Below are 23,295 nucleotides of genomic sequence, written 5' to 3' on the forward strand. Positions count from 1 at the left end.
CTACAGTTTGTATGCACATCGAACTTCTACGGCTATCCACCCGCCGGTCGGCACTGACCACAGAGTCACGCGGAGTTTCGTAAAACTTTTAATCGGATAGTTTATTTCGTAAAAGCCCCGCTGAATGCTGTCTGCGGCGAGGACCCAGCAAACATAGCAAAGTCGGGCCAACGTTGGGTCAATGTTGGTCCAATGGTTCAAACTACATGCCAGTTGCGCTTACGTTGGCACCTGGTTGGAACCAACGTTGTGCCAACGTTGGTCCAACGTTCCATGTTTGCTGGGGAGCGCTATCAGCTGACGAGCAGTCGGCACGTTTAAAGACCCCGGCAAGAGCACCAATGGGAACTGTCATCAACAAAGAAGAGAACTTGGTTCATAAACTCTGCTGCAACACGAAGAGAGAGAGAGAGAGAGAGAAACAACCTCGGAGGACTTTACGTCAATTATAACATTTCGTGAGAGACCGCAAAAGGGTTACACGATCGATGCGATAATGTTTGAGAGAGTAAAAGAACACGACAATGCAATAAGTTAATGAGTAAATCATCGCGGTCCATTTTTTACTCCGTGATCTTCTGCCTACAAGCGCATATATGTATATGTTCTGTATAAATGTGCTGTAATTCGGCCATCGTTTTTAATTTTATGAACAGAGATGGCCCATAGTTTGTAAGCACGCGTAAATTTTAATTTCTTCAAAAAAATATACGTGGAGCCAGACTTAATGTTTGCAAGTATACATTTTCGTCTAAATGTTCGCAAAAATTAATTAATAATTGAGTAATAATTTACAGCCCTTTGTTAATCGACTGCTGGATAGTGGCCTAACCACGGTGTGTCAGTCATTAGGATTGGTTGACCATACTTCAGCACGCTGGGTCAGTGTGGGTTCCTGAAGTTGGCAGGTGGCCAGAACCAGGGTCAGATACATCGCTCGCCACCAATGTTACCAGTGGCTGGCAAACAAACCCGGGTCGCCGGCTTCATAGTACGTACAGGGCCCTAACGGTTACGCTGCGGCGTGGGCCTTTGATACCGCTCATAAAAAGCGAGCGTGGCTTTGGCAGCGCACGTCGCTAAAAGGTGACGGTTACCGACGTTCGAGAATAGTGACGGGGGTGGCGGCCGAGGAACGGAACGCATCCCAGAGGACATCCACCGCAGAGAGAGAGAGAGAGACGGAGCGATTAAAGGAGCTCGTGTGCGGGAGCCACGCGTGTTCTTACGAAAAGCGAGAGATGGTGAGGTCTCGGGTGGGGGAAAGGGCGGGGGGAGGGGGGCTTCATCCAGAAGGGGATAGAGCATGGCTGATGATGATATGAATCGTGGAATCGGATGAAGGAAGAGCATGAACAGATGATGTACACCGACGGTCGCACGGACCACGGGGAGATTGAAGTGAGGAGGAGGAAGATACTAATTTACGCACGGGTGGCAACCCCACACGAAATGAAGCCTCTCGGCGTTTCGTGAAAACCGGCGGCCAAGGCCCCCATCGTGCCACCACTGCCGCCGCCACCACCGCCGCCGCCGCCGCTGCCACAGGCCCGTCACACTTCTTTGCGTAGCGCCACCTTGACGGTGGCGAACGCCTTTCCCATGGCCTCGAAGAGCGGGTCGCAGAAGGTGTGCACGCAGAGCGCGTAGATGCGCGACGCGCACTGGATCTCGATCAGGTAGCTCTTGACGCACGGCACCACGGCCCAGATGTGGCAGAAGGTGAGGCACGCGAAGTAGAAGCCCCAGATGAGCGCCAGTGGGACGCCGCACAGCCCCGACAGCAGGCGGTAGCACCAGTACTTGGTGACGGTGAAGGTGGTGAAGCTGGTCTTCCACACGCCGTCGAAGCTGTAGGCGCCCTCGGGCTCGGCGATCACGTCCTCGAACTCCACCTGTGCGCCGGACGGGACGGACGGGGCGGACACAACGGGAGGAGCCCAGGTCGGTGTGGAGGGATACGCGGGTGGGTGGGTAGGTCGGTGTGCGTCACGTATGGACAGATGGACAAACGTGCAGGCAGGCAGATGACTGGAGGTGTGGACGATTGGGTGGGATAAATTGTGCATACGGATGGATGGAGAAGCAGATGAAGAGCTGAACCGATGGGTGTATAGAGGGATAGACAGAGGAAGGAGCAGATAGAACGATGAATTGACAAACGGACAGATTCATAGATATGTGGACAATCGGACAAATGAATGAATTGATGGACAGAGAGCTCGTTTAATAGATGAATGAAACACATTTACAAAGAGGACAATTAACGTACAATAATACTGTCTAATCGCTATAATTTTATTATCTACCGACCCTATAATAGTAATTGCACACATCGGGGTGGGGGGGGAGTGAAGAGGACGTGAAACTTTGATGAACTTACCTCAGAGTCGCGTGTTAATGCGTGCGCATATTTTTAACGGGAATTCAAAATGGCGTCCACCCGCAGCGAATGCGTCACTACCTGTTGCCAGGGGCAACCGCCGTGGAAAACCAAACGGACCAATCGCGTCTCGCAAATCCCTCACATTTCGTCCAATGAAACTGCGTATGGTCCGGCGACACACAGACAAACAGACACACACACAGACAGATTTGCGATTTTATATATATAGTAATTTCATGAACCCATGAACTCGCATTAAAGCCCAATAGAGCCCGTAGGCTAACAAAGGGCCCACAGGCTAACAGAGGAGCCGGTGGTGCAGCTGTCGAGCATACAGGCAGTGTCGCTGCACCAATGACGATGTCAACCACGCTACGCCACTGGTGCAAGCGTGGTTTGTATTAATGATTACTACTACTACTATGCTTCGATTTAAAGCTTTCGTGACTGCAGGGATTCATCTTCTTGGTTCTTTCGGTAAAGTCACGTAGAATGGAAATAATAAAATAATCAAAATAAAACATAATAAAATAATTCTCACGACGTTTCGGCCCACAACGCAAGCAGCCGTCCTCAAGTGAAGAACAGGTCTGTCGAGAAGAACCTGAGGATGGCTGCTTGCGTTGTGGCCGAAACGTCGTGAGCATTATTTTATTATGTTTTATTTTATTATTGTATTATTTCCATTCTACGTGACTTTACCGAAAGAACCAAGAAGATACTACTATGCTTAATAGTAATAATAATAGGTTTTTACCCTTTTAACTGGTACAAAACTGACACCTTTATTCAAGGCATCATGTTTGCAATGACCACAACACAAGTAGTCAAAGTAGGTGTCAGTTTTGTACCAGTTAAAAGGGTAAAAACCTACATATTATATTTTGCCACTGGTAAAAGAGATCTCATAGTGTAAACTACTATGCTTGTTTACTCAGGAAAGCCTCGCTGGGTCTCATGTCGCTTTTTTAGGAGGGACCTGCCAAATGTAAACAGCAGGGAGCAACGTTGCTGTCCGTGATCCCAATTGAGTAATTGGCATGCCGTTTGTTTCAGCATCGGGATATTTTTTTTAGCCGATACCATTTATGTGAACCAGAGAACACGGAGGAACCCCCCCCCCACCCCCACCCCTTCCAGGAACATACAAAAACGTACGCGGAAAGGAGGCACCCGAGTCGGGAATCGAACCCGAGACTTTCTCACTGTGAGGCACGAGTCGTTTTTTTTTTAAATCCTTTATATTAAGTTCGCTTGCTTGCTTGCGTGCTTGCGTGCTTGCGTGCTTGCTTGCTTGCTTACGACCGTGCAAATCTTTCGGTCGTTTTTTTAACCCACTTCCCGTGATCCAATCGAGCTGACATTTTGCACACAGACTCGTTGTGCGAGACAATTAATGTTCGTGAAAAACAAATTCAAAAATTTTACACTGTTTAGGGAAAACAAATTAAATATTTAATTACCAATTGCTTAATACTGGCAGACAATCATCTGACCCATAGGTGGCAGCCATCTCAAGCCAGAGGACGAGAGGACTCTCGCCGCCACGCATATAAAGTGAAAAACTTTGTTTTTACGGGTTATACTTATTTTTACCACCGCGCCATCCAGGCACCTGGTGGAGAACCGCTTGACCGTTGCCGCGGTAAATCACGCGAGGAGATGGCTGGGTCGATGTAATTAATCGAAGAGGGCCCGTTTAAGGGCTGGGAGGTATGAACGGACAGCATTCTTAAAAAAAGTCGCTTGTCTAATGATAGAAAGCGAGCAGAGGAGGAACTACCCGCACCCGATTCGCACGCACGCGCACGCGCGCACATGCGCGCGCGTGCGCGTGTGCCAGAATGCAGACTGCCTCCCACACCCTGCGCCTATTTCTGCACCCGTGCTGCCACCCACAAAGACAAAGATCCCCCCACTATAGGCTCGGCAGAGTTTTGGGGCAAGTGCTGTTAGCGAGTAGCAACCTATGAAGGTCGGGGACACATTACACGAGGGGGTGGGTGGCCAGCGCCACGCCAATTTGTTGCCCCATTGGAGCAAGGTTTTCCGCATTCGCGAATTCGGCATTCGCGAGTGTTTCCAAGAATGTAACCCTCGTGGAGAGAGAGGGTTCACCGTATAAAGGCCAGCACGGCAAACGAGAGGGCGGCACGGCCAACACCAGGCCCCCACCGACTTTGCCTACCCAGTGGCAATGTTTACACACCACACTAGGTACGCATTTGAGGCTGAGTTCACCTAGGGGAGGCCCAGAACCGGTTCAGATAATCGTCGCTGGTGTTGGTGCCTCTGAGCGAGAATCGAACACGGATCACCGGGTTTGTAGCGCATTACCGCTGCCAACCCCCGTCCAGCCATCACAGACTTTTGGGGCAATTGCTGTTGGCGAGAACTTATGAAGGCCGGAACGACGAACGATGGAGGTGGTGTGGCCAACGCTCACGGACAAGTCTTTGAGCTCTGCACAGATAGATTCAATAATCCATTTCTGTGCTGCTATTACCTGGCCACCTCTCAGCCCAAGCCTATGAAACATCTTGCGTTCCTTGGCAGTCTCCCATGCAAACACTAACCAGGCTCAACGCCTGCTGAGCTTCTGGAACCCGAGGAGATCTGGCGCAGTTTAGAGGCTGATTTTGTCATCGTCAAAGCGGTACGATATTTTATCAACCCTGGAGGGATGATGATGGTATTCAGCACCACCACACACTGAATAATGTGATGATGTTGCTGCATTGGCAGCGGTGCACAAGCACAATGAACAACCAAACACATTCGTCAATAACAACACAGCGCGTTTCCTTCAAAGGGAACATATATAATAGTCGACGTTTCAGGCAATGGCCCTTCTTCAGAGCACAAAGAACATTGTCCATAGCACGTGATTTATATATATAAAAATGAACTTTGAAGAAGGTACATTGCCTGAAACGTCGCCAAATATATTTTCTTCTCTTTTAAGGCTACAATGTGTTCTTGATGAACGTGTTGAGTTTTTGTTGTTGCCATTGTTACACGTATAGTAGTATATATATGTACACAGCTACAAATATGTATACATGATGGGTGCTGTAGTGCATGGATGCCTGGATATCTATGGGACCTTTTTCTCAGTATCAAAACGACGAAACAATAAGAATAGGCTTCACCCTTTCTGGCAATTAAACAGGAGATGTTAAGATGTTCAAACATCAAACAGACACACTGATCGCAAGGCATCACGTCTGCATTAAGCATCCATGCTTGGGACAAAACATGTAAACACAACATGCTCTGATATAATATATGGGCATTGTCCTTCGAAACTGATGGGCCTACACCAGAGACAGCCTTCTTATATGGCATTGGCTGACCAGTGTTACAACAGAGAACGCCCAAAGGCGAACACTACAAAGCAATGCAAGTATCAAAGTATGAATAGCTCGGATTGAAGAGTTATATCTACGGGGCCTTTTTGCCAGCATCAAAACGATGATAGGATAAGAATAGGCGTCACCATAACAGGCGTTTAGATGATCAAGCACAAAATAGATAACTACTTGCAAGGCATCAGTTTTAAAATACAACGCAGATATTATCGGCGCATGTTTGTTCGCACGTTTTTGCCACGGGCACGTGTGGTGAATGCCTCGCAAGAGGGTGCCCATTTGGCGTTTGAGCATTCTTAGCGCCTGTTTTATTGCCAGAAAGGGTAACGCATATTCCTGTGACTGTGGACGATGAGCATGCACAGTGCCACGACCCCCAGCGGGCCATGGGCTCGCCTCTCACGCACGCGCGGACCGCAGCCTCGCCCCGCCGGACTCCGCGATTGTAAAACTCAATCCACCCCCCCCCCGCCGCACCCCCGCGCCCCCACCTCACCACCCTCATCTCTCATTGTTACAATGTGAAGCCCCCCACGCCATGTCTAACTCGAGCTGGCTCTGAGCCATGTCTAACTGGAGCTGGCTCCAAGCCATGTCTAACTCGAGCTGGCTCCAAGCCATGTCTACCTCGAGCTGGCTCCAAGCCGTGTCTAACTCGAGCTGGCTCCAAGCCATGTCTAACTCGAGCTGGCTCCAAGCCATGTCTAACTCGAGCTGGCTCCAAGCCATGTCTAACTCGAGCTGGCTCCAAGCCATGTCTAACTCGAGCTGGCTCCAAGCCATGTCTAACTCGAGCTGGCTCCAAGCCATGTCTACCTCGAGCTGGCCCCAAGCCGTGTCTAACTCGAGCTGGCTCCAAGCCATGTCTAACTCGAGCTGGCTCCAAGCCATGTCTAACTCGAGCTGGCTCCAAGCCATGTCTAACTCGAGCTGGCTCCAAGCCATGTCTACCTCGAGCTGGCTCCAAGCCGTGTCTAACTCGAGCTGGCTCCAAGCCATGTCTAACTCGAGCTGGCTCCAAGCCATGTCTAACTCGAGCTGGCTCCAAGCCATGTCTACCTCGAGCTGGCTCCAAGCCATGTCTAACTCGAGCTGGCTCCAAGCCATGTCTACCTCGAGCTGGCTCCAAGCCATGTCTAACTGGAGCTGGCTCCAAGCCATGTCTAACTCGAGCTGGCTCCAAGCCATGTCTAACTCGAGCTGGCTCCAAGCCATTGTCTAACTCGAGCTGGCTCCGAGCCATGTCTAACTGGAGCTGGCTCCAAGCCATGTCTAACTCGAGCTGGCTCCGAGCCATGTCTACCTCGAGCTGGCTCCGAGCCATGTCTAACTGGAGCTGGCTCCAAGCCATGTCTAACTCGAGCTGGCTCCAAGCCATGTCTACCTCGAGCTGGCTCCAAGCCATGTCTAACTCGAGCTGGCTCCAAGCCATGTCTACCTCGAGCTGGCTCCAAGCCATGTCTAACTCGAGCTGGCTCCGAGCCATGTCTAATTCGAGCTGGCTCCAAGCCATGGCTACCTCGAGCTGGCTTCAAGTTATGCTTTCCTCAAGCCAGCTCCGAGCTATGATTAACTTCGCACAGGCAGAAGCTGAAACCCGGATACGAACCCAGGCTCTCTGACCCCTGAGCCACCCTGTCACCTCTTCCATTATTGAAACATTATGTAAACTTTGCCAGGGCTAAATAAAGCGCTTCGGGCACGCAGCTGTAGCTGACGTGGTAGGGGGGCAGGGTAGTTGGGGGGGGGGGTATGACCAGGATGAATTGTGTCTCGCCATAGCAATGTGGAATTTCCACTGCTGGCTTCGGGACAAAATAACGACGGACTGAATTCCTGTCCAATCCTCAAAGGAACAAAGAGACAGCTTTAATTAAACTCTACGTACACCGGCTTCATTGTTACGCTGATGATGGCCAGTGGTCAAGACTAGTGACTGAGTGGCAGCAAAGGAGGGATGACCCCATTGGACTTCCACCGTGGAGATGGAGCGATGAAATCGGCTCGTGTGCAGGAGCCAGGTGGATCATTGCATCGCATGGCCGTGAGAGTTGGTGACGGCTTGGAGAGGCCTTCATCCAGCAGTGGATAGATCATGGCTCTTGATGATGATTGACAATGGTCGTGATGATGTTGTTGACAATAACTATGATTTAAAAAAGAACCTCCATGATCATGAAACTAATGATGACGATGATGTTCACAATCATTAAGGTGATGATCGTGATGACAGCTAACAATGATGATTTTTTACATATTTACAGTATGGAGTATGACAGTTATTGAGCACAGGGTCATGAGTTCCAAACGTCAATAGCCAGCCAAGAACAGCACTGTTACATTTGTAATAGACGAGAGTAAACGCGTACTTCAATTGAGCGAGATAATTATTATACAATTGTGAGAACTTGGGAAATAGAGACGAGGACGCGAGGAGGGAATTCAAAAGTGGAAGCAGTGCGAGAGAAGAAGCAGCCAGAGCAGCGTTGTGACCTGCAATGTGATGGTGGTGGTGGAACGCAGCATGGATGAGTGGACGAGGACAACGACGATGATGATGATGATGATGAGGCTGACAATGATGATGACGACGATGATGAAGATGGCGATGATGATGAGGCTGACAATGATGATGACGATCATGATGATGACGATCATGACGATCATGACGATGATGACAATGATGAGGAGGGTGACGATGATGACGATCATGATTATGATGACAATGATGATGAGGATGACGATAATGATGACGATCATGATGATGACGATCATGATTATGATGACAACGATGATTATGATAACGACGATGACGATGATGATAACGACGACGATGATAACGATGATGATCACGGTGATGATGATGATGAACAGTGGTGCGTTCCATCTCAACGCGGGAGGCCACGCTGACAGGTGGCCCGGAATCTATTCTACTCGCTCTATTCACGGCCTCACGCCGTGGCCCCAGGGACTGCTTTGCCGTGACACTGGCTGTTACATATTTTGGGGCTGGCAACGATCGCTTGAACGCTGGCCTATGACAGAGAGATGCTTTCAACGTGCAGCCACAGATCGGATTTCGGCTGTTTAGCTGACGGGAGAATCTGATCGTACGTACAAATCTCACGATGCATTCTATTATATTTCTATTCTATTTTTCCCAGGTAAGGCCCAATGAGCTGTTTATCTCTTTTTCAGAAGCCATCTGGACCACAAAATGATAACTCAACGAAGTGGCTTATCGCGTGGACATTTACAGCTGGCAGATGCTCTAAACGCATGTTTCTAAAATGTGGAGGAATAAACCAGAGGACCCGGAGAACAATCCACGCGACCACGGGGAGAACATGCAAACTCCAAATATACAGGCTATAGGGTCGGGATCGAACACCACGATCTTTTGCATACCAGGCGAGGTAGTTAACATCTCGCCACTGCGGCACCCTATTCTTGCAGGACCAAGACACACATGGATTGATGATGATGTTATTCAATCACAGTGGCTCAGCACAAACCCAGAAGGCCCAACATTCCAAGCGTCCAGCAACAAGCAGATACAGTGGAAAAGCGTAAATGCCTTTCATGAATTGGGAAAGTTTATAAGAGTTGTCATGATGATTACAGTGAAAAAGATGTAATAATAAGAATTATATTAATGTCAAGGGTGACCTAATGATGACGGTAATGATAATGCCGCTGCTGATGAAAAGTGTTATGGTGGTAATAATAATGACGTAACTTACTTCGCCCAACTCTTATTTCGTATGGCTCATGTAGATGCAGAGTAACGACTACAATTTCACATTCAAGTGGTCAAGCCAGATAACCGCGTCAGGAGCAGCAGAGTATATCGCTGCGATGTCTCCTTCGAGTTTGTGGATCTGGAATTGCGTCATTATATGCGGTACGGTCTCTTCTGGACGACCCACAGTCGCACCCTGGAGAGTTTTTAGTTTTCTATTTGTGCATCAGGTATCTGCATCTGTCATGGTTTGTGCAGTGGATGCGCTTTAGGGTGGACCATGAGCTTCGTGGAAGATCAAACCCAGGGGTCTTCTGCGTTTGGCCTTTCTCAAGGTTCAAATCTAGAGCTTTCTCAAGGTGTTTGTTTGCGAGTTATGTTGAGCTCCATCCAGCTCTCCAGGCTTCGTCGGGCTTGAATTCGCATTTATCCCTAAAAGCCTCACCGAGTCTCAAGATTTTCTATTTTCCCAAGAGGGTGAAGCTACATAGAGGGGTATCGCTTCATTGGAGGACTGCGGCTTACCCAGAGAAAAACTCACAGATAAGAGGGAGATAACACGTGAGGATGAGCGCGGATAGGATCACAAACCCACTTGCTGTACTGCCATCTACTGGCCACCTCCCAGCCGAGCGGATTTCGACGGAGCTTTGCCCTGGACAGCTTAGTGGCCAGCGTGGTGGTGATTAGGAGGGCCACTCAGTATGCAACTGGTTTAGCGAAATTTCAGTTTTTCGGGACCACTCCCTCATCCCAATTTGTTACTCGAAGTGTAAAAGCCACCAGCTGAGAAACTCACTCGACTCTGTTTATCTATGCCTCTACGATATGTCTCTGTGTATGAATGTTGATTTTTTTTCGCACCGTACGTAGCCAGCCGTGCTAATCGACGGTGCCGGGGAAGGAGATCGGATGTGCGGGTGAAGGAAAAGGAGTGACTGTCACACGTTGTTCAACTCCGTTGAGCAACCGGTAAATATTGAGGGATTCTCTGTAAACTGGCAGTGGCTTCAGCTTACCTACTCACCCACTTCACTCACCTACCTGCTGACCTACCCAGTAAATCACCGACCCACTCACCTACCCAGTCACTCACCTATCCACTCAATCACCTACTCATCGACCCACTCGTTCACCTTCTCACTCACCTACTCACCTACCCACTCAATTCACCTACTCACTCACAGACTCCTCTATAACCACTCACCTACCCACTCATTCACGTACTCACTCACCCAAACACCTGCTCACCTACCCACTCTATTCACCTAGCATTGGATGGACAAGGCGCTGTACGCACGATTGTTAGTGGTGTAATTGATGCGGCACCGGTGGCTTCGAGGGTTTCGTTTCGTAGCGGAGCCGACCCGCGGACCTCAACAGATGGCAACACCGTCAGGTCAAAGGTCAAACCGAGCATCGAAGGAGGAGCTCACATCACCTCGTCTCATTTTCACAGCTCCGACCCGGCGGAGGGAATCGAACCTCCACCCTTCCGATGGCGAGCCGCTCGCTCTGTTGCCGAGCCACGCGGCCGGATCGTTAGAATCGGGGGGGCAGGGGGGGGCGGGGTGGGGCTTGGGGGGGGGGGGCTGGTGGGGGGGCGGGGGGGGCTGGTGGGGGGGGCACGTCTGCCTACCTCCCACCACCCCGTTTTGCGCAGTTGTATTTTAGGGTTTTGCGTGGCTGGCAGGAAGCTCTCCCGATGCTGCCCATACTTATACAGGGCGCGGAGGACGAGGACCGCTAAAGAAAAAATAAGTCGTGGTCCGTGTGGAAACCGATCCGTGGTTACAGCCTATACAAAACAAAACACGCGGCGCCGTCGCCAGCAGTCCCGAGCCTATAGCATACGGCTGACGCGCTCCCGACGATGACGTGCACATCTTAAAGGCCACTTCGATTAAGCCGCACCAAAGCAACGCTGGAAAGCGATCGCTTTCTTCTCAAGTGTGCACGGGGAGAATTGTCTCACGGACCTATTTGTTTTGGACCTTTCAGGGTTTGCAGTAATTATGCTAAATTAAGTGAAAACTACATTTAATATGATGATTTGTTGTTGTTGTTTACGCAGTCACCGGGAAACCCGTTTAATCACCTCCTGCTTATATCTGGAGTCAAACCTAGGCTCTCAGCAATTGCCGGTTCAGGTCTCCAACATGGCAGAGGTCGCAAACGGGTTTTGATTCCTTACCCGTACCCGTACCCGGCCGCACCAGGGTCGCAAATGGGTACCCGTACCCGTACCCGGCCGGGTACAGGTAGCCGTATCCTACCCGTACCCTACCCGAAATGAGTGACAAACGGTTACTCACCAGTGACTCACGGCCTACCCGTACCCGTACCCGGCCGGGTACAGGTAGCCGTATCCTACCCGTACCCGTACCCTACCCGAAATGAGTGACAAACGGTTACTCACCAGTGATTCACGGCCTACCCGTATCCGTATCCGGCCGCACCAGGGTCGCAAACGGCTACCCGAACCTGTACCGGTCAGGTATGGGTAGCCGGGTATCGGGTAGGGTACGGGTATTGGGTACCCGGTTGCGACCTCTGCAACATGGCCATTATGAAGCAGCCGAGCCACCCACACAATGAAACGGTGAATGTTCTTAATTCTTCAATAGCTCTATTCGTCAAACGTTGCTAGATTCAAGAAACGCGGTGCACTCGTATCTATCACAGCTTCGATAGTGCTGTTTGTTGCTGACTGTTTGACGTTGTCGGCCTTATGAACCCTGTGCTCAGCAACTGTGTTTAAGAAACACAACTTTATTTCATCCATACGAAAGATGTGCTTCGGATAATTTTTAAAAAAATATTATTTCGAATAATTAACATGATGTAACAATTTATTAAAAGTGACATTACCCGATGCAATGTGTCAAGACTTTTGGCGGGAAACGCGCAGCAGCAACGCAATGTCAACAGCATAATTTCCTCTGATGTCGCGATTTCAGATGAGTCAAACAAAAATTAATGATCATCCTAAATTCCGGATATTATCTAGGCCAGATTTTCAGGATATCGTGAATTAACCTGGGAATTGAGGCCACATCCCTATATGCATACATATTGGATATATATACAGTATATCTCATAAAAAAACACATGTGCTTCTGGGCAGAGATTCAATTGATACTGAGCACGTATATATACAAATGTAATGAATTTACATTTTTAATACTCTAAATGAAATTTATTTTATATAGGTATATCCATGCCAAATTTTAAGGATATCGTGAATTAACCTGGGAATTGGGAACACACCTCAAATGCATATATCATATATAATATATCATCCTTTTCAAATCCACCGATCCAGCCACGCAGGCAACGGGCCGCAGGCGCCCTGGGCAGGCGAGGCGCCCAATCTCGGCGAGGTTGCCTCGACAGTGAAGGCCACCATGGGACACAGCCAGGCACCCCACGCGCGTGGCACGCGGCCGGACCCTGTAACCCGATCCGGCCGCATGTACGAGTGCCTGTACATCTCACCCCGCCCGCCCACACCCCCCGCGCACCTCCCCCCGCCCACACCCCCCCCGACCCCCCCGTCCACACCCCCCTCGCACCCCCCCCCGCGCGCGCCCCCCCACCCACCACCTACGCCCCCCACATATTTTCCTATTTTAGACTCCGCTTTTGGAGCCGATGATGGCTGGATACACACGCGCCGTGCGTGGGGTGGGAGGGGGGGGGGTACGAGACGGGGGGGGGGGGGGTCCGGCAGTGAGCGCGTGAGGCCCCCGCTCGACGCGGAAGCTTCGCCGCTCGAGGTTGGTGCCCGGCGGCCGCCCCGGTTAATACTGCGGGGATGATCGACCGCCCGTAAAGTGCACGGGGCGCGCGGCCCGACGTCGAAGTTGTGCCGCGGCGTGGATTCGGCAAAGAGTCGGCCCACGCGTGCACCGCGGCGTCACGAACAAAAATACAAACACATTTAACTTGCAAATCGCCTCCTCCCGCCACTGCTGCGAAACTACCGCCGATTCGAGGCATCGGTGGAACGTGGCCGACGTGAAACGCGCAAATGATTCGGTGTTTTTTCAGCGACGTCCCGAAACAAATTAAGCACCGAGGACCCCTCTACTGCTGCCGCTGTAGCTGCTGCTGTGAGATGTTTAGCAGAGGTACCTGACGATGCATCGGTTCGTCGATTGAACTCGACTCTGGACTGTCGCTGTGCAAGCATTCAAATTGTGCGGTTATCGACGGCCCACCACGGGATTGGAGACGACTCCGGGGTAGGCCACGGTTGGCATGGACCACGGACGATCTTGGCTGATCACCACCATCACCAACACTGTGGCTTATGGCCTGCACCAAGCGTGGCAACGAGCGCATGGTAGGGACCTCCTGGTGGTCTCTCGTGGAGACAGCTACGCCCCGAGCGGTTCGCGCCTCGTGATGACGATGATGATGTTGTTGATGATGATTGTGTACAATTTTATTCAAGGTTTGTAAATATTGTGCCAAAGGGAGGTTGGGGCCGGAGGTTGAGACTAATGACAGAGCGGAAGTCAAAGGAGGGTATGCACCTGAGAGCACTTCCACCGTGGAGATGGAGCGATGAAATAATCTCGTGTGTCCAGGAGCTGGCAGGTGGATTGTTGCATCTCGTGTTTGTAGGAGCTGCTAGGTAGATAGCGGAAGCTTGGTGAGCCCTTCGTCCAGCCGTGGATAGATCATGGCTGATGGTGATCATGATGATGATGTGCAATTGTTACATTTAGTCAAATTGGGCGAACACAACTGTACAAACGTGGCAGAAAATAACGAGGAACGATAGAAAATCGTCACAATGAGGCACAACTAATAGATTATTAAGTCACATCGTGATCCCTAGATGATGACAATTTCACTGACTTCCGAAGGAGTAAATGCCAAGCATTTAGGGATTTTAAAAAGATGTACATGTATGTTTAAAAAAACATGTCCATGCATGCGTTTCCTCTTGCTCATCGGAGGAAACCGGTGTGAAGAGCCACGTGGACCAGGAGATGACATTCTGAAATCTTCTGCACAGACAGCCTGTCAGCAACCTACTTGCTGTGCCATCTTCTGTGTCTACTTCAGTGCACTGCTTGTCCCGGGGTGTTTAACACCGGCTCCATCTTCATATGATCCACTAACCCCGCCTAGCTTCATGGAATCTAAGGCATATACCGATCATTGTTTTGGTTGTTCTTAGTGATTTGCATATCTTTCCTATACTTTGCACAGCGATGGTGTTTTCGTACTTTTTGTTGTTGTAACTTTCTGACCCGACCCCGACTGGACATCTGTGAGAAAGAGCTTTATAGCTCATCGGATTCCTCCGGTGTAAATAAACATTCTGAATTGGGTGGCTCTCATTCCTAGCGTTAGCCCTAAGGCCCGTTGTGGAAATTCCACATTCCTATGGTATTGCCCAGTCTATCATCAACATGGCCAGTGTTGAAAATGCTAGCATAAAGTGGTTGAGGTCTCACTGGCCGGTGTTGATTTTAGCTACCCTAAAGCATCGATGATTGGTTGAGTATCCCCTAACATAGGTAAATCAATGTAAAGCAGAATATCTAGTCTCTTAACTAATTGCACAACTAATGTGAAATTTAAAGTAGGCTAATACTGTGTCCCTATTAATAATGTGAATTAAAAGGCAATCAATAATGTTTGGAAATACTCAGGGACGGCATAAAGACGTTGAGACGAATATTCATACTTTTTAACAGGCCTTTGTCAATCAACTCCACTGCTGGATGAAGGCCTCCCCCACACTGTGTCGGTCATTGGTTGGCCATACTTCATCACCCTGGCCAGTGCGGGTTAGTGAGGTGTGGATACAGGACTGGTTCACAGATCACTCACCACTAATATTAGCCATCGCTAGGAATTGAACTCAGGTTTGACGGGTTCACAGTATCAGTGCACTGGTCACTGTCACTGCTCGATCGCAGTACTTTTTTTTATTTAAATAAAGACAACAAACCGCAAATCCCTTTGATTTAACCAGAAAATATGGAGACCAGATCAAAATTACCACGCACAATGTAGCACATTATCAGTCAAATAACAAACAAGCTCAGCATATCCGTCAACAACACGCTGGCCCTTCAAAGGAAAAGCAATATCAAATAGGCGACGTTTCGGGACATGGCCTTTCGTCAGTGCACATTTTCAAAAATAAGTGCATTCTGCCAGTCATAATTTTTTTCTCAAAAAATATAACGCAACTTTTGTCAATGCACATTTAAAAAAAAAGTGCATTCTGCCGCCAGTCATAATTGTTTTCTCAAAAAATATAACGCAACTAAAACCCATTAGTTATTCTCACCTGCTGATGTTTTCACACCGTGCGTAACAGCGAGTCGTTTGATGCCGAGTCAACCTAGGGGAGGCCCAGGACTCGTTAGAGACAATGGCCAATGGCCTTGATGGCCGTGAGAGCGTGAATGGAACTCGGGTCGCCGGGATTCGCCGTGCGGCACCAACCGACGCAACTTGCGAGCACATCCATGGGTTTACATCGCTTGGGGTCAATTATAATTATCTAAGGGCCGGTCGTTTGGGGCGGGTGTCAAAGCAAAGGTGATTACAAAGCAGAGCCTGGCCACGAGCAGAGCGAAGGGAGCGGTGCACCGGATGCGGACACTTTTCAAAATCGGTGCACACCGCACGTTGGAACGTTCTGCCGTGCGAGACGCGGCGAACGCCCCAACTCTTGGTGGGCACCGGCAGCATTCTGCAGTACACAGCGGCAGGGCAGCAGTCGTTAAGATTGGTGGTGGGGGAGGGGGTGCAGGTGGGGGGGTCGATGCCTGTTTTAGTTTGAGGGGGTCCCTCTATGTCAGCGGTCGGGAACCTATGGCTCGCGAGCCATATATGGCTCTTCCGGTGACGGCATATGGCTCCCAGCCAATTTTGAGTTGAAAAAAATAAATAATAAAAAAATAAAAATAAAATCAGTTTGGAACTGATTTTAAAATACTTGTGATATTGCTTAATAATACTGTGTCATTTTAAAGTAAACAGAAATTCGTTTTGAAGATAACATTTCTCGGGTCACGGGTCCCGTGACCAGAAGTCGCATTAAAAGTAAGACATTTAATTTATTATACGTTAAAAATACTACATGGCTCTCAATGCAATATATTTAGAAATATTTGGCTTTTATGGCTCTCCCAGTCAAAAAGGTTCCCGACCCCTGCTCTATGTAGTCGGTTAGTTCGTTAATTCTTCTTAATTGCTCATGGGACACGAGTTCCCTTCACCTCTTCCTGCCCTGGAGCATCTATATACGGTACTAGCTTTATTACCCGGCTTCGCCCGGGACTTGGATTCTTGTCTTGGATTAATACACGGTCTACACGGAGGGTGGGGGGGGGGGGTGGGGGATGCGTGACGTCAGCAGGCACACTGCGTCACGCTGCCGCATGCGGGTGACATCACAGATGTGACGTCACCGCTGACTTGCCATGCAAAATATATATTCATTGTTGCGCCCCCCCCCTGCCCCCCAAAATACAAAAGTCTACACTTATACGTTTTGCATTGTGTACAGTCTGGAAGCTACCCACACGCCAAATTTCAAGTTTGTTGCATGTCGGGAAGTATGCTAAACATTTCTAACAGACACATATTCACAAATGTCCCTTTTATATATATAGATTATATTATATTAAGTTCCATCCCTTGATTGTTTTGACCACCACCCATGCCCGATGATGCTCAACACTCCACTGCTATTGCGACGATTGCACTCCTGTACCCAGGTAAACCTCACTGAGTCTCATGACTCTTTCGTTCAGGAGGGTCCTGCCAAGATTTTTTTTGCAGAAGAGGGGAGAGGTGCCGGGGGGTGAGGTGGGGGGGGGGGAATGATACGTGTTCGTCCAGCTAAGTCATTTATACTTTTACATTGGTCTTATTTACCGTGGGTTATTTCACTCCCAGTGTTTAAAACGTGATGCACGAATTATAAAGAAGCCGAATACGATTGAAAAAATAAAACGGACAGGAAAACGAGTTTAATTACGGCACACAACTGATGGTAATAGACAGCGAAGCTATGGCTTTAATTGCCAAATTAACCCACAGGAAATCTCACAGCTCCGCTACTGCACTGTGCGTCGTGACATTACCATGCTGTACACAGAGGGCTTAAATTGTCACTCGATTTTTTTTGGAACGCTGCTCGCTCGGCTGGCTTAGAGTAGGAGGGATTATCGGCACAAGGTACTACCACTAGCGTACGCATATCCATAGCGATTCCACACTGTATTATTGTATCCTGCATTGCTATAATCTTACCTATACATCTAAATCAGCTCAAGCCTCCCGTACATCACGTGGCTTCCGCGTGGCCACGCCCACTCTGAACCCCTCCGCTCTCCCCGCCGCCCGCTGTGAAAACAGACGCCGCCCCTCCTCCATGCAGCAGCAGCAGCGTTGAGGGCCTGATGCAGCCACTCTCTCCTCCCTCTCCTCATCTTTCCTCACTCTCCCCTATCTCCGTTCCTTTTCCATCCTCTTCCTCTATGTCCCATTCCTTCTCTTCTCTCTTCCTCCCCCACGCATTGCATCCCTGACTCTGCTCCCCTTCCCGCGGTGCGGCCACGAGTTGCTCGTCAGGACCAATCAAGGCGAGATGAGTGCTGTGTGCCAACTATATATTTATTTTAAGTAATTTCATGATTTAACTACTGAGTATATATTTTTTGCTGGGGGAGGGGGGGTAAACATTTGACGGTCCCTCCCCCCTCCCGAAAAAACAACAACCCGTGCTGTTAATACAGCGCCGTCAAGTTCACATCCTGCCCACACCTCCACCTGTCATCTAGACCCTCTCCCCCCATCCCCACCTCTCTCATCCTCGAGCCCTCACCTTGACCACGTCGTCGTTGATGTGCTTGGGGTCTCGGTCGACCAGGTCGATCTCCTTGGTACGAAAGTCCGGCGGTCCCTTCTTCATCATCTCGTCTTCCCGGGTCAGGGGCTCCATTGGCGAGTCGGCTCGGAGCTTGCTGCCGTAGAAGTCGTCGTCAGCGCTCCGCCTTCGATCGTTGATCCTCGCCGCCGAGTCGAGAAGGATCTGCGCACGCCGGGAGTTGACGGGGCGAGCAAAACGTAGCGAGCGAGTGAGAGGAGTTTAGAGGGTTGAAGCGGGACGCTTAGAGGGAGGGAGAGAGAGAGAGGGAGGGGGAGAGAGGGAGAGGTTTGCGTGTGTGGGGAGGGGTCGGGTGGGGGGTGTGGGGAGTGAGTGAACGATAAGAGAGAGTGGGAGGGAGGGAGGGTGAGAGTCGGAGGGAGGGTGAGAGGGAGGGAGGGAAAGCAGGAGAGAGAGAGAAACTTTTGACTTTTAAACAACTTTTATTGCCGCCAGCAGCAAAAGCACTGGAGGCGATTTCAATATGAAATACACAAAGTCACCAGCAAACAAATGAAAATAAACGCTACAAATCCACGTGCTGTGGCGCTAAAAGCACAGCGCACAACACGAAAGAAAAGTCACGTGGTGGTGGTTGTGGTGGTCATCGCGCACGCCACGGTGACGAGCGAGCGCTTCAGAAGGTGAACACGAGAGAGAGAGGACGAGCAATGGGCAGGGATTGAACGGCGTTGGTAGAGAGGGAGGGAGCAGGAGCGAGTGAGCGAGATGCGGAGAGGGAGAGAGGGATTGGAAAATCGATGGGGGTGTATGTATGGATGTTGAACTCATTTCGCACCGTGCGTACCCAACCATGCTAATCGGTGGTGCGAGTGAACGAGACGGTGAGAGTGAGAGAGATTGTGCGAAGGAGGGAGAAGCAGGGCGGGGGAGTGAGAGAGCGTGAAATCTTTCATTTAAAAAGGGGGGGGGGGGGGCACATGAAGCAAAGCATTAAAAAAAACGAAATGATGAACGAAGCAAAGTGCCGACTACACCAAGCATCTTCTTGTTTCCTCTGATCGTAAAAAAACAAAAGAGAGAGAGTGAGATGGTAAAAGCAATGGGGGAGCGAGTGAACGAGAGCGAGAGAATTTGCGAGCGCATGCGAGCACTGCAGAGATGCATGCACGGAGTTTATGGGAGCGTCGCGTAAGGAGCGACGAGAGCGGGAGAGAGGTATGTATGTTAAATTCTAGATTTGAAGCTTTCGTGACTGCAAGGATTCATACTCTTAGGTTTTTTCGGTAAAGTCACGTAGGTAAAAAAATAAAATTAAAATTAATAAAAGTAAAATAAAAAATCATGACGTTTCGAAGGCAACACAAGCTTTCTTCTTCAGTAAAGATACCTCTTTACTTGATACAGCAATCGTGCTGTGACGGTTCCACCTGAAGACGGAAGCTTGTGTTGCCTCCGAAACGTCGTGTTTTTTAATTTTACTTTATTAATTTTTATTTAATTTTTTACCTACGTGACTTTACCGAAAAAAACCTAAGTGTATGTTAAACTTCTGTCGCACCGTACGCAGAGTTGAAGATCGAGTGAGCGAGAGAAAATCAGGAGAGAGAGAGAGCGAGTTTCATTCTCCCCGTGTCTCTTCCTACACAACACAAGCAATCCACTTCTGCAGAGGGATCCTTCGAACACCCCCCTCTCTCTCTCTGTGTCTTCAAGCATCCAGCGGCACGGTTGATTGAGCGGAATAAATGAGCTTCACGTGCTCGTCGGGCCGGTGTTTCGTCCGTGCCTCTGTGGTGCGCACTGACGAAGGAGAGTGCGCTAACTACTGCGCCACCGCATCCCCAAACAGACGCGCGCGCGCACGCCGCGTCGCCTCGACCACCACCACCCCCACCCTCCCCTTGGCTTTGCTTCTCGGGCCAAACTTAGTCTCATGTCATCCGGCACGCCACTGTGCGCGTCCCTGAGGCTCCGGCTCTGTGTGTGCACGTGTGTGTGTGCGCGCATGTGTACACGTGTCTGTGTTGTGTGGTGTTGGCCACCCAACCCCTCGTGCGCCGTGTCGGCCTTCATGTGTGCTCGTTAACAGCACTTGCCCCAACAGTCTGTTAAGGCTACACGGGTGATCTTTGTCTGTGTGTGTGCGGTGTTGTCTTCCGCGTGCGTGTATGCGTCTCTGTCAAAGACATGTCCACAAACACACATGCTTACGTATGGACGCGTATATCTGTATGTAAAGTATAACGTCGCATATCTGACCGTTACATGTGCGTCTTGACCGACCAACCGCCCCACACGCTGTGAAATATTTGCGGCTGATGTAACGATACTTATTTTGTTCTACGCGTTCACAACTCCGATCGTTCACGTGGAGTCGAACGTGCAACTCTGTGCTCGAATAATTGTGCTCCACCCTTCTTTGTCCATGCACACGTACAAGCTCATTGTATCTATCCACTGCTGCATGAGGACTTTCTTCCCACGCCGTGCAGGTTCGTTGGGGGGGGGGGTGTTATTTGACCATACTTCACCACTCTGGTCAGTGCTGGTTGATGAAGGCGGTGAGGGCCATTAACACTGGAGAATAGTTCAATTCGATCTTTGCTGCGGTGCCCTCTGCTGGAAACGTAGTAGCGTATTAGCAGCCTATAGCACCTGTTATGCATTGTGGAGGGGGGGGGGGAATCACGCATCCAAGCGCTACCCAGGCTACGGCCTGCTTAGCTTCCGACATCTGACGAGGTCGGACGCATTCCGAGTGGATTTGGCCACAGGTTGTTCGATTTCATCAACACGCGATTTCACAGTCGGCAAGACGCGATAATGGCCAATGCCGCTATTGCCACCGGACTTCAACGCTGCTTTAAATGCGCTAGATCCAATCGTCGTTGTACAGATGAATAACCTTCAACGTCTTCCCAGACAGTCTCCCACCATCGGTGTCTTGGTATTCTCCTCCCCTTGGGCTGCTCACCTCTGGGTGCCACTCCCCACGGCTGTCTCACTGACCTGCCCTCCTCCACCATCCTGCACACGCGTCCCACCCATCACAACCTTTCCTGATTACATCAGCAGCACTTTCTTTCCACGTGCTATTCCCCAACCTCCAAGTTGCTTACCCTGCCCTTCCATGAAACTCCAAGCATCTACATGAATATAAATGAACCGTGCAAAAATGGTACTTTTAAACTTTAATGATTCTTATTTATTCTATCATCACTTTTGGAGAATTAAGTTGTGGCTATCCTTTAAACACGTTGCTCAGCCGTAGGAATGTGAAATGTTCCGCTGCTCGAAATAAAAATGCGCAGCTCAGCAACGCTGCCACATTAGGTGGCAAGCATGCTTTCTTGGAGTACATGTAACACAAACAAACACAGATCAAGAATGCGACTACCGTGCTAATCATCACCGACCCAAACTCACGATGGCCCGCGTGCCACGAGGAAGGCCCTCATCCAAGAACGTCTGGACACCACACTTTTGTTCCTCCACTGTGCACGCGCGTTCTCACACACAACCTGCCGCTACGTTCAACACAATCGTTGCGGCGATGAACACCAACGCGGTCACACCTCTGTGTCGAACACGTCGTCTTCCGATACCCGCTCCTTGGACATGACGATAGTTGGCCGACGATGAGCAGAGGGTGAGGGGAAGCGCCCACTGCGACGAGGTCTAAAAATTGTGCCGGGCTTCCAGCGAACCGCACGTTTCACACCCCCCACCCCTCATCCTCCCCGTTCTCCTGCCCAAAAGGGTCAGAGGCCACAAGGAGGAGTAAGGGAGCGGTGGCTGAGCGTGGATTGAAGCTGTGCGCGTGGGTGCCAACTTTCCACGGATGCACCGGAGGAAGTTCCGTCTGATGCGGATACAAATGAGTTGGCTTTCTATACCGGTCAACCATGTTGGCATTATTATGTATTCGGCAATCCAGCAGCGGTTGTGGAACAAGGTCGATTCTGCTGATGAGACCAAAGATGTTCGAAACCGGTCCAACGTTTGCTTGCAGAAACGAATACCGATTAATATTCGTATTGGTCTGGAAAGCCAATATTTTCGAGGCTGATGGACTAATTTTGCCTGTACGTTTGGAGTTTGCTTGTTCTCATCATGGTCGCGTAGATTTTTTTCCGGGTCCTCCCGTTTTTTCCCCTCCACATTTATAAATATGCCTTTCGAGTATTTGGCTGCGATGAATGTCCACACCATAAGCCACTTCGTTGAGCTATCATTTGGGGCCTGGTCGAATTTGAAAAAAAATCGTTATACAGCTCAGTAAAATAAAAAAAAGTTTAGTTTAGTCATCTCTATGTAGAGAGAATGCAGCTCTGCTTACATTTGCTTTCACCGATGTTATGTAATATGCTGATGACCTGGACATTTCTCCTCCCTCTGAAAAGGAGTTGAATTCTCTGCTGCTGAACGTGCAGCATGAGACTAAGATGGTGGGGACTTGCCTTTGCCCTTCCAAAACGAAGCACCTGCCTGGGTATTTCATGTCATCAAACACTTCACCTCCTCAACTCTCATTGAGCAATTGGGGCGGGCAGTTGTGCAGAGAGTGGAGTAGTTCCCATACCTGGAAAATCATGCAGGAATGTGATGCAGAGGCGTCACTCAGAATTAGTCGAGCGGCGATATATTTTCATCAGTTGCGTAACACCTGTGTGTAAACTGCGTATCGACCCACATGAAACTCTGGATCTTCTCAGACACAGTTTTGCCCTCTCGTTTCCACGCCTGGACTGACGCCTGGACTGACTTTCAACGTTGAAACTGGCCTGCATACGATCGAGGCTCTGTGAAGAGTTGACTGATTTAGACCCAGTCCCATCAGCGAAGCTACTCCGGCAGGTGAGGCTGCGTTGGCTGAGGGCCACGTAGCCCGCATGCCCAGCCACCACCACACGCCCAAGCA

General features: G+C 49.8%; 1 protein-coding gene across 1 annotated transcript; it reads right to left on the reverse strand.

The window, feature by feature from the left end:
* Window positions 1–83: 83 nt before the first annotated feature.
* On the reverse strand, window positions 84–22,102 carry LOC133351680 (caveolin-3-like). Its single transcript, XM_061567080.1, has 3 exons — window positions 21,950–22,102; window positions 18,369–18,575; window positions 84–1,895 (listed from the first exon to the last, which is right to left on the reverse strand). The coding sequence occupies exons 1-3, from the start codon at window positions 21,992–21,994 to the stop codon at window positions 1,554–1,556; spliced, it is 594 nt and encodes a 197-aa protein (XP_061423064.1). The 5' UTR covers window positions 21,995–22,102; the 3' UTR covers window positions 84–1,553.
* Between the last annotated feature and the right edge of the window lie 1,193 nt (window positions 22,103–23,295).

Source organism: Lethenteron reissneri, chromosome 38 (genome assembly GCF_015708825.2).
Source record: "Lethenteron reissneri isolate LAM-NWPU_2019-01 chromosome 38, ASM1570882v1, whole genome shotgun sequence".
Classification (NCBI taxonomy): domain Eukaryota; kingdom Metazoa; phylum Chordata; class Hyperoartia; order Petromyzontiformes; family Petromyzontidae; genus Lethenteron; species Lethenteron reissneri.

Excerpts from the sequence above, each read along its gene's own strand:
- LOC133351680 (XM_061567080.1), bottom strand. The coding sequence starts at position 21,994 with ATGTCCAAGGAGCGGGTATCGGAAGACGACGTGTTCGACACAGAG. Across the intron at positions 18,576-21,949 it reads ACGACGTGTTCGACACAGAG|ATCCTTCTCGACTCGGCGGC; the intron begins GTGTGACCGCGT and ends CGGCGTGCGCAG. Across the intron at positions 1,896-18,368 it reads TCAACGACGACGTGGTCAAG|GTGGAGTTCGAGGACGTGAT; the intron begins GTGAGGGCTCGA and ends TCCGGCGCACAG.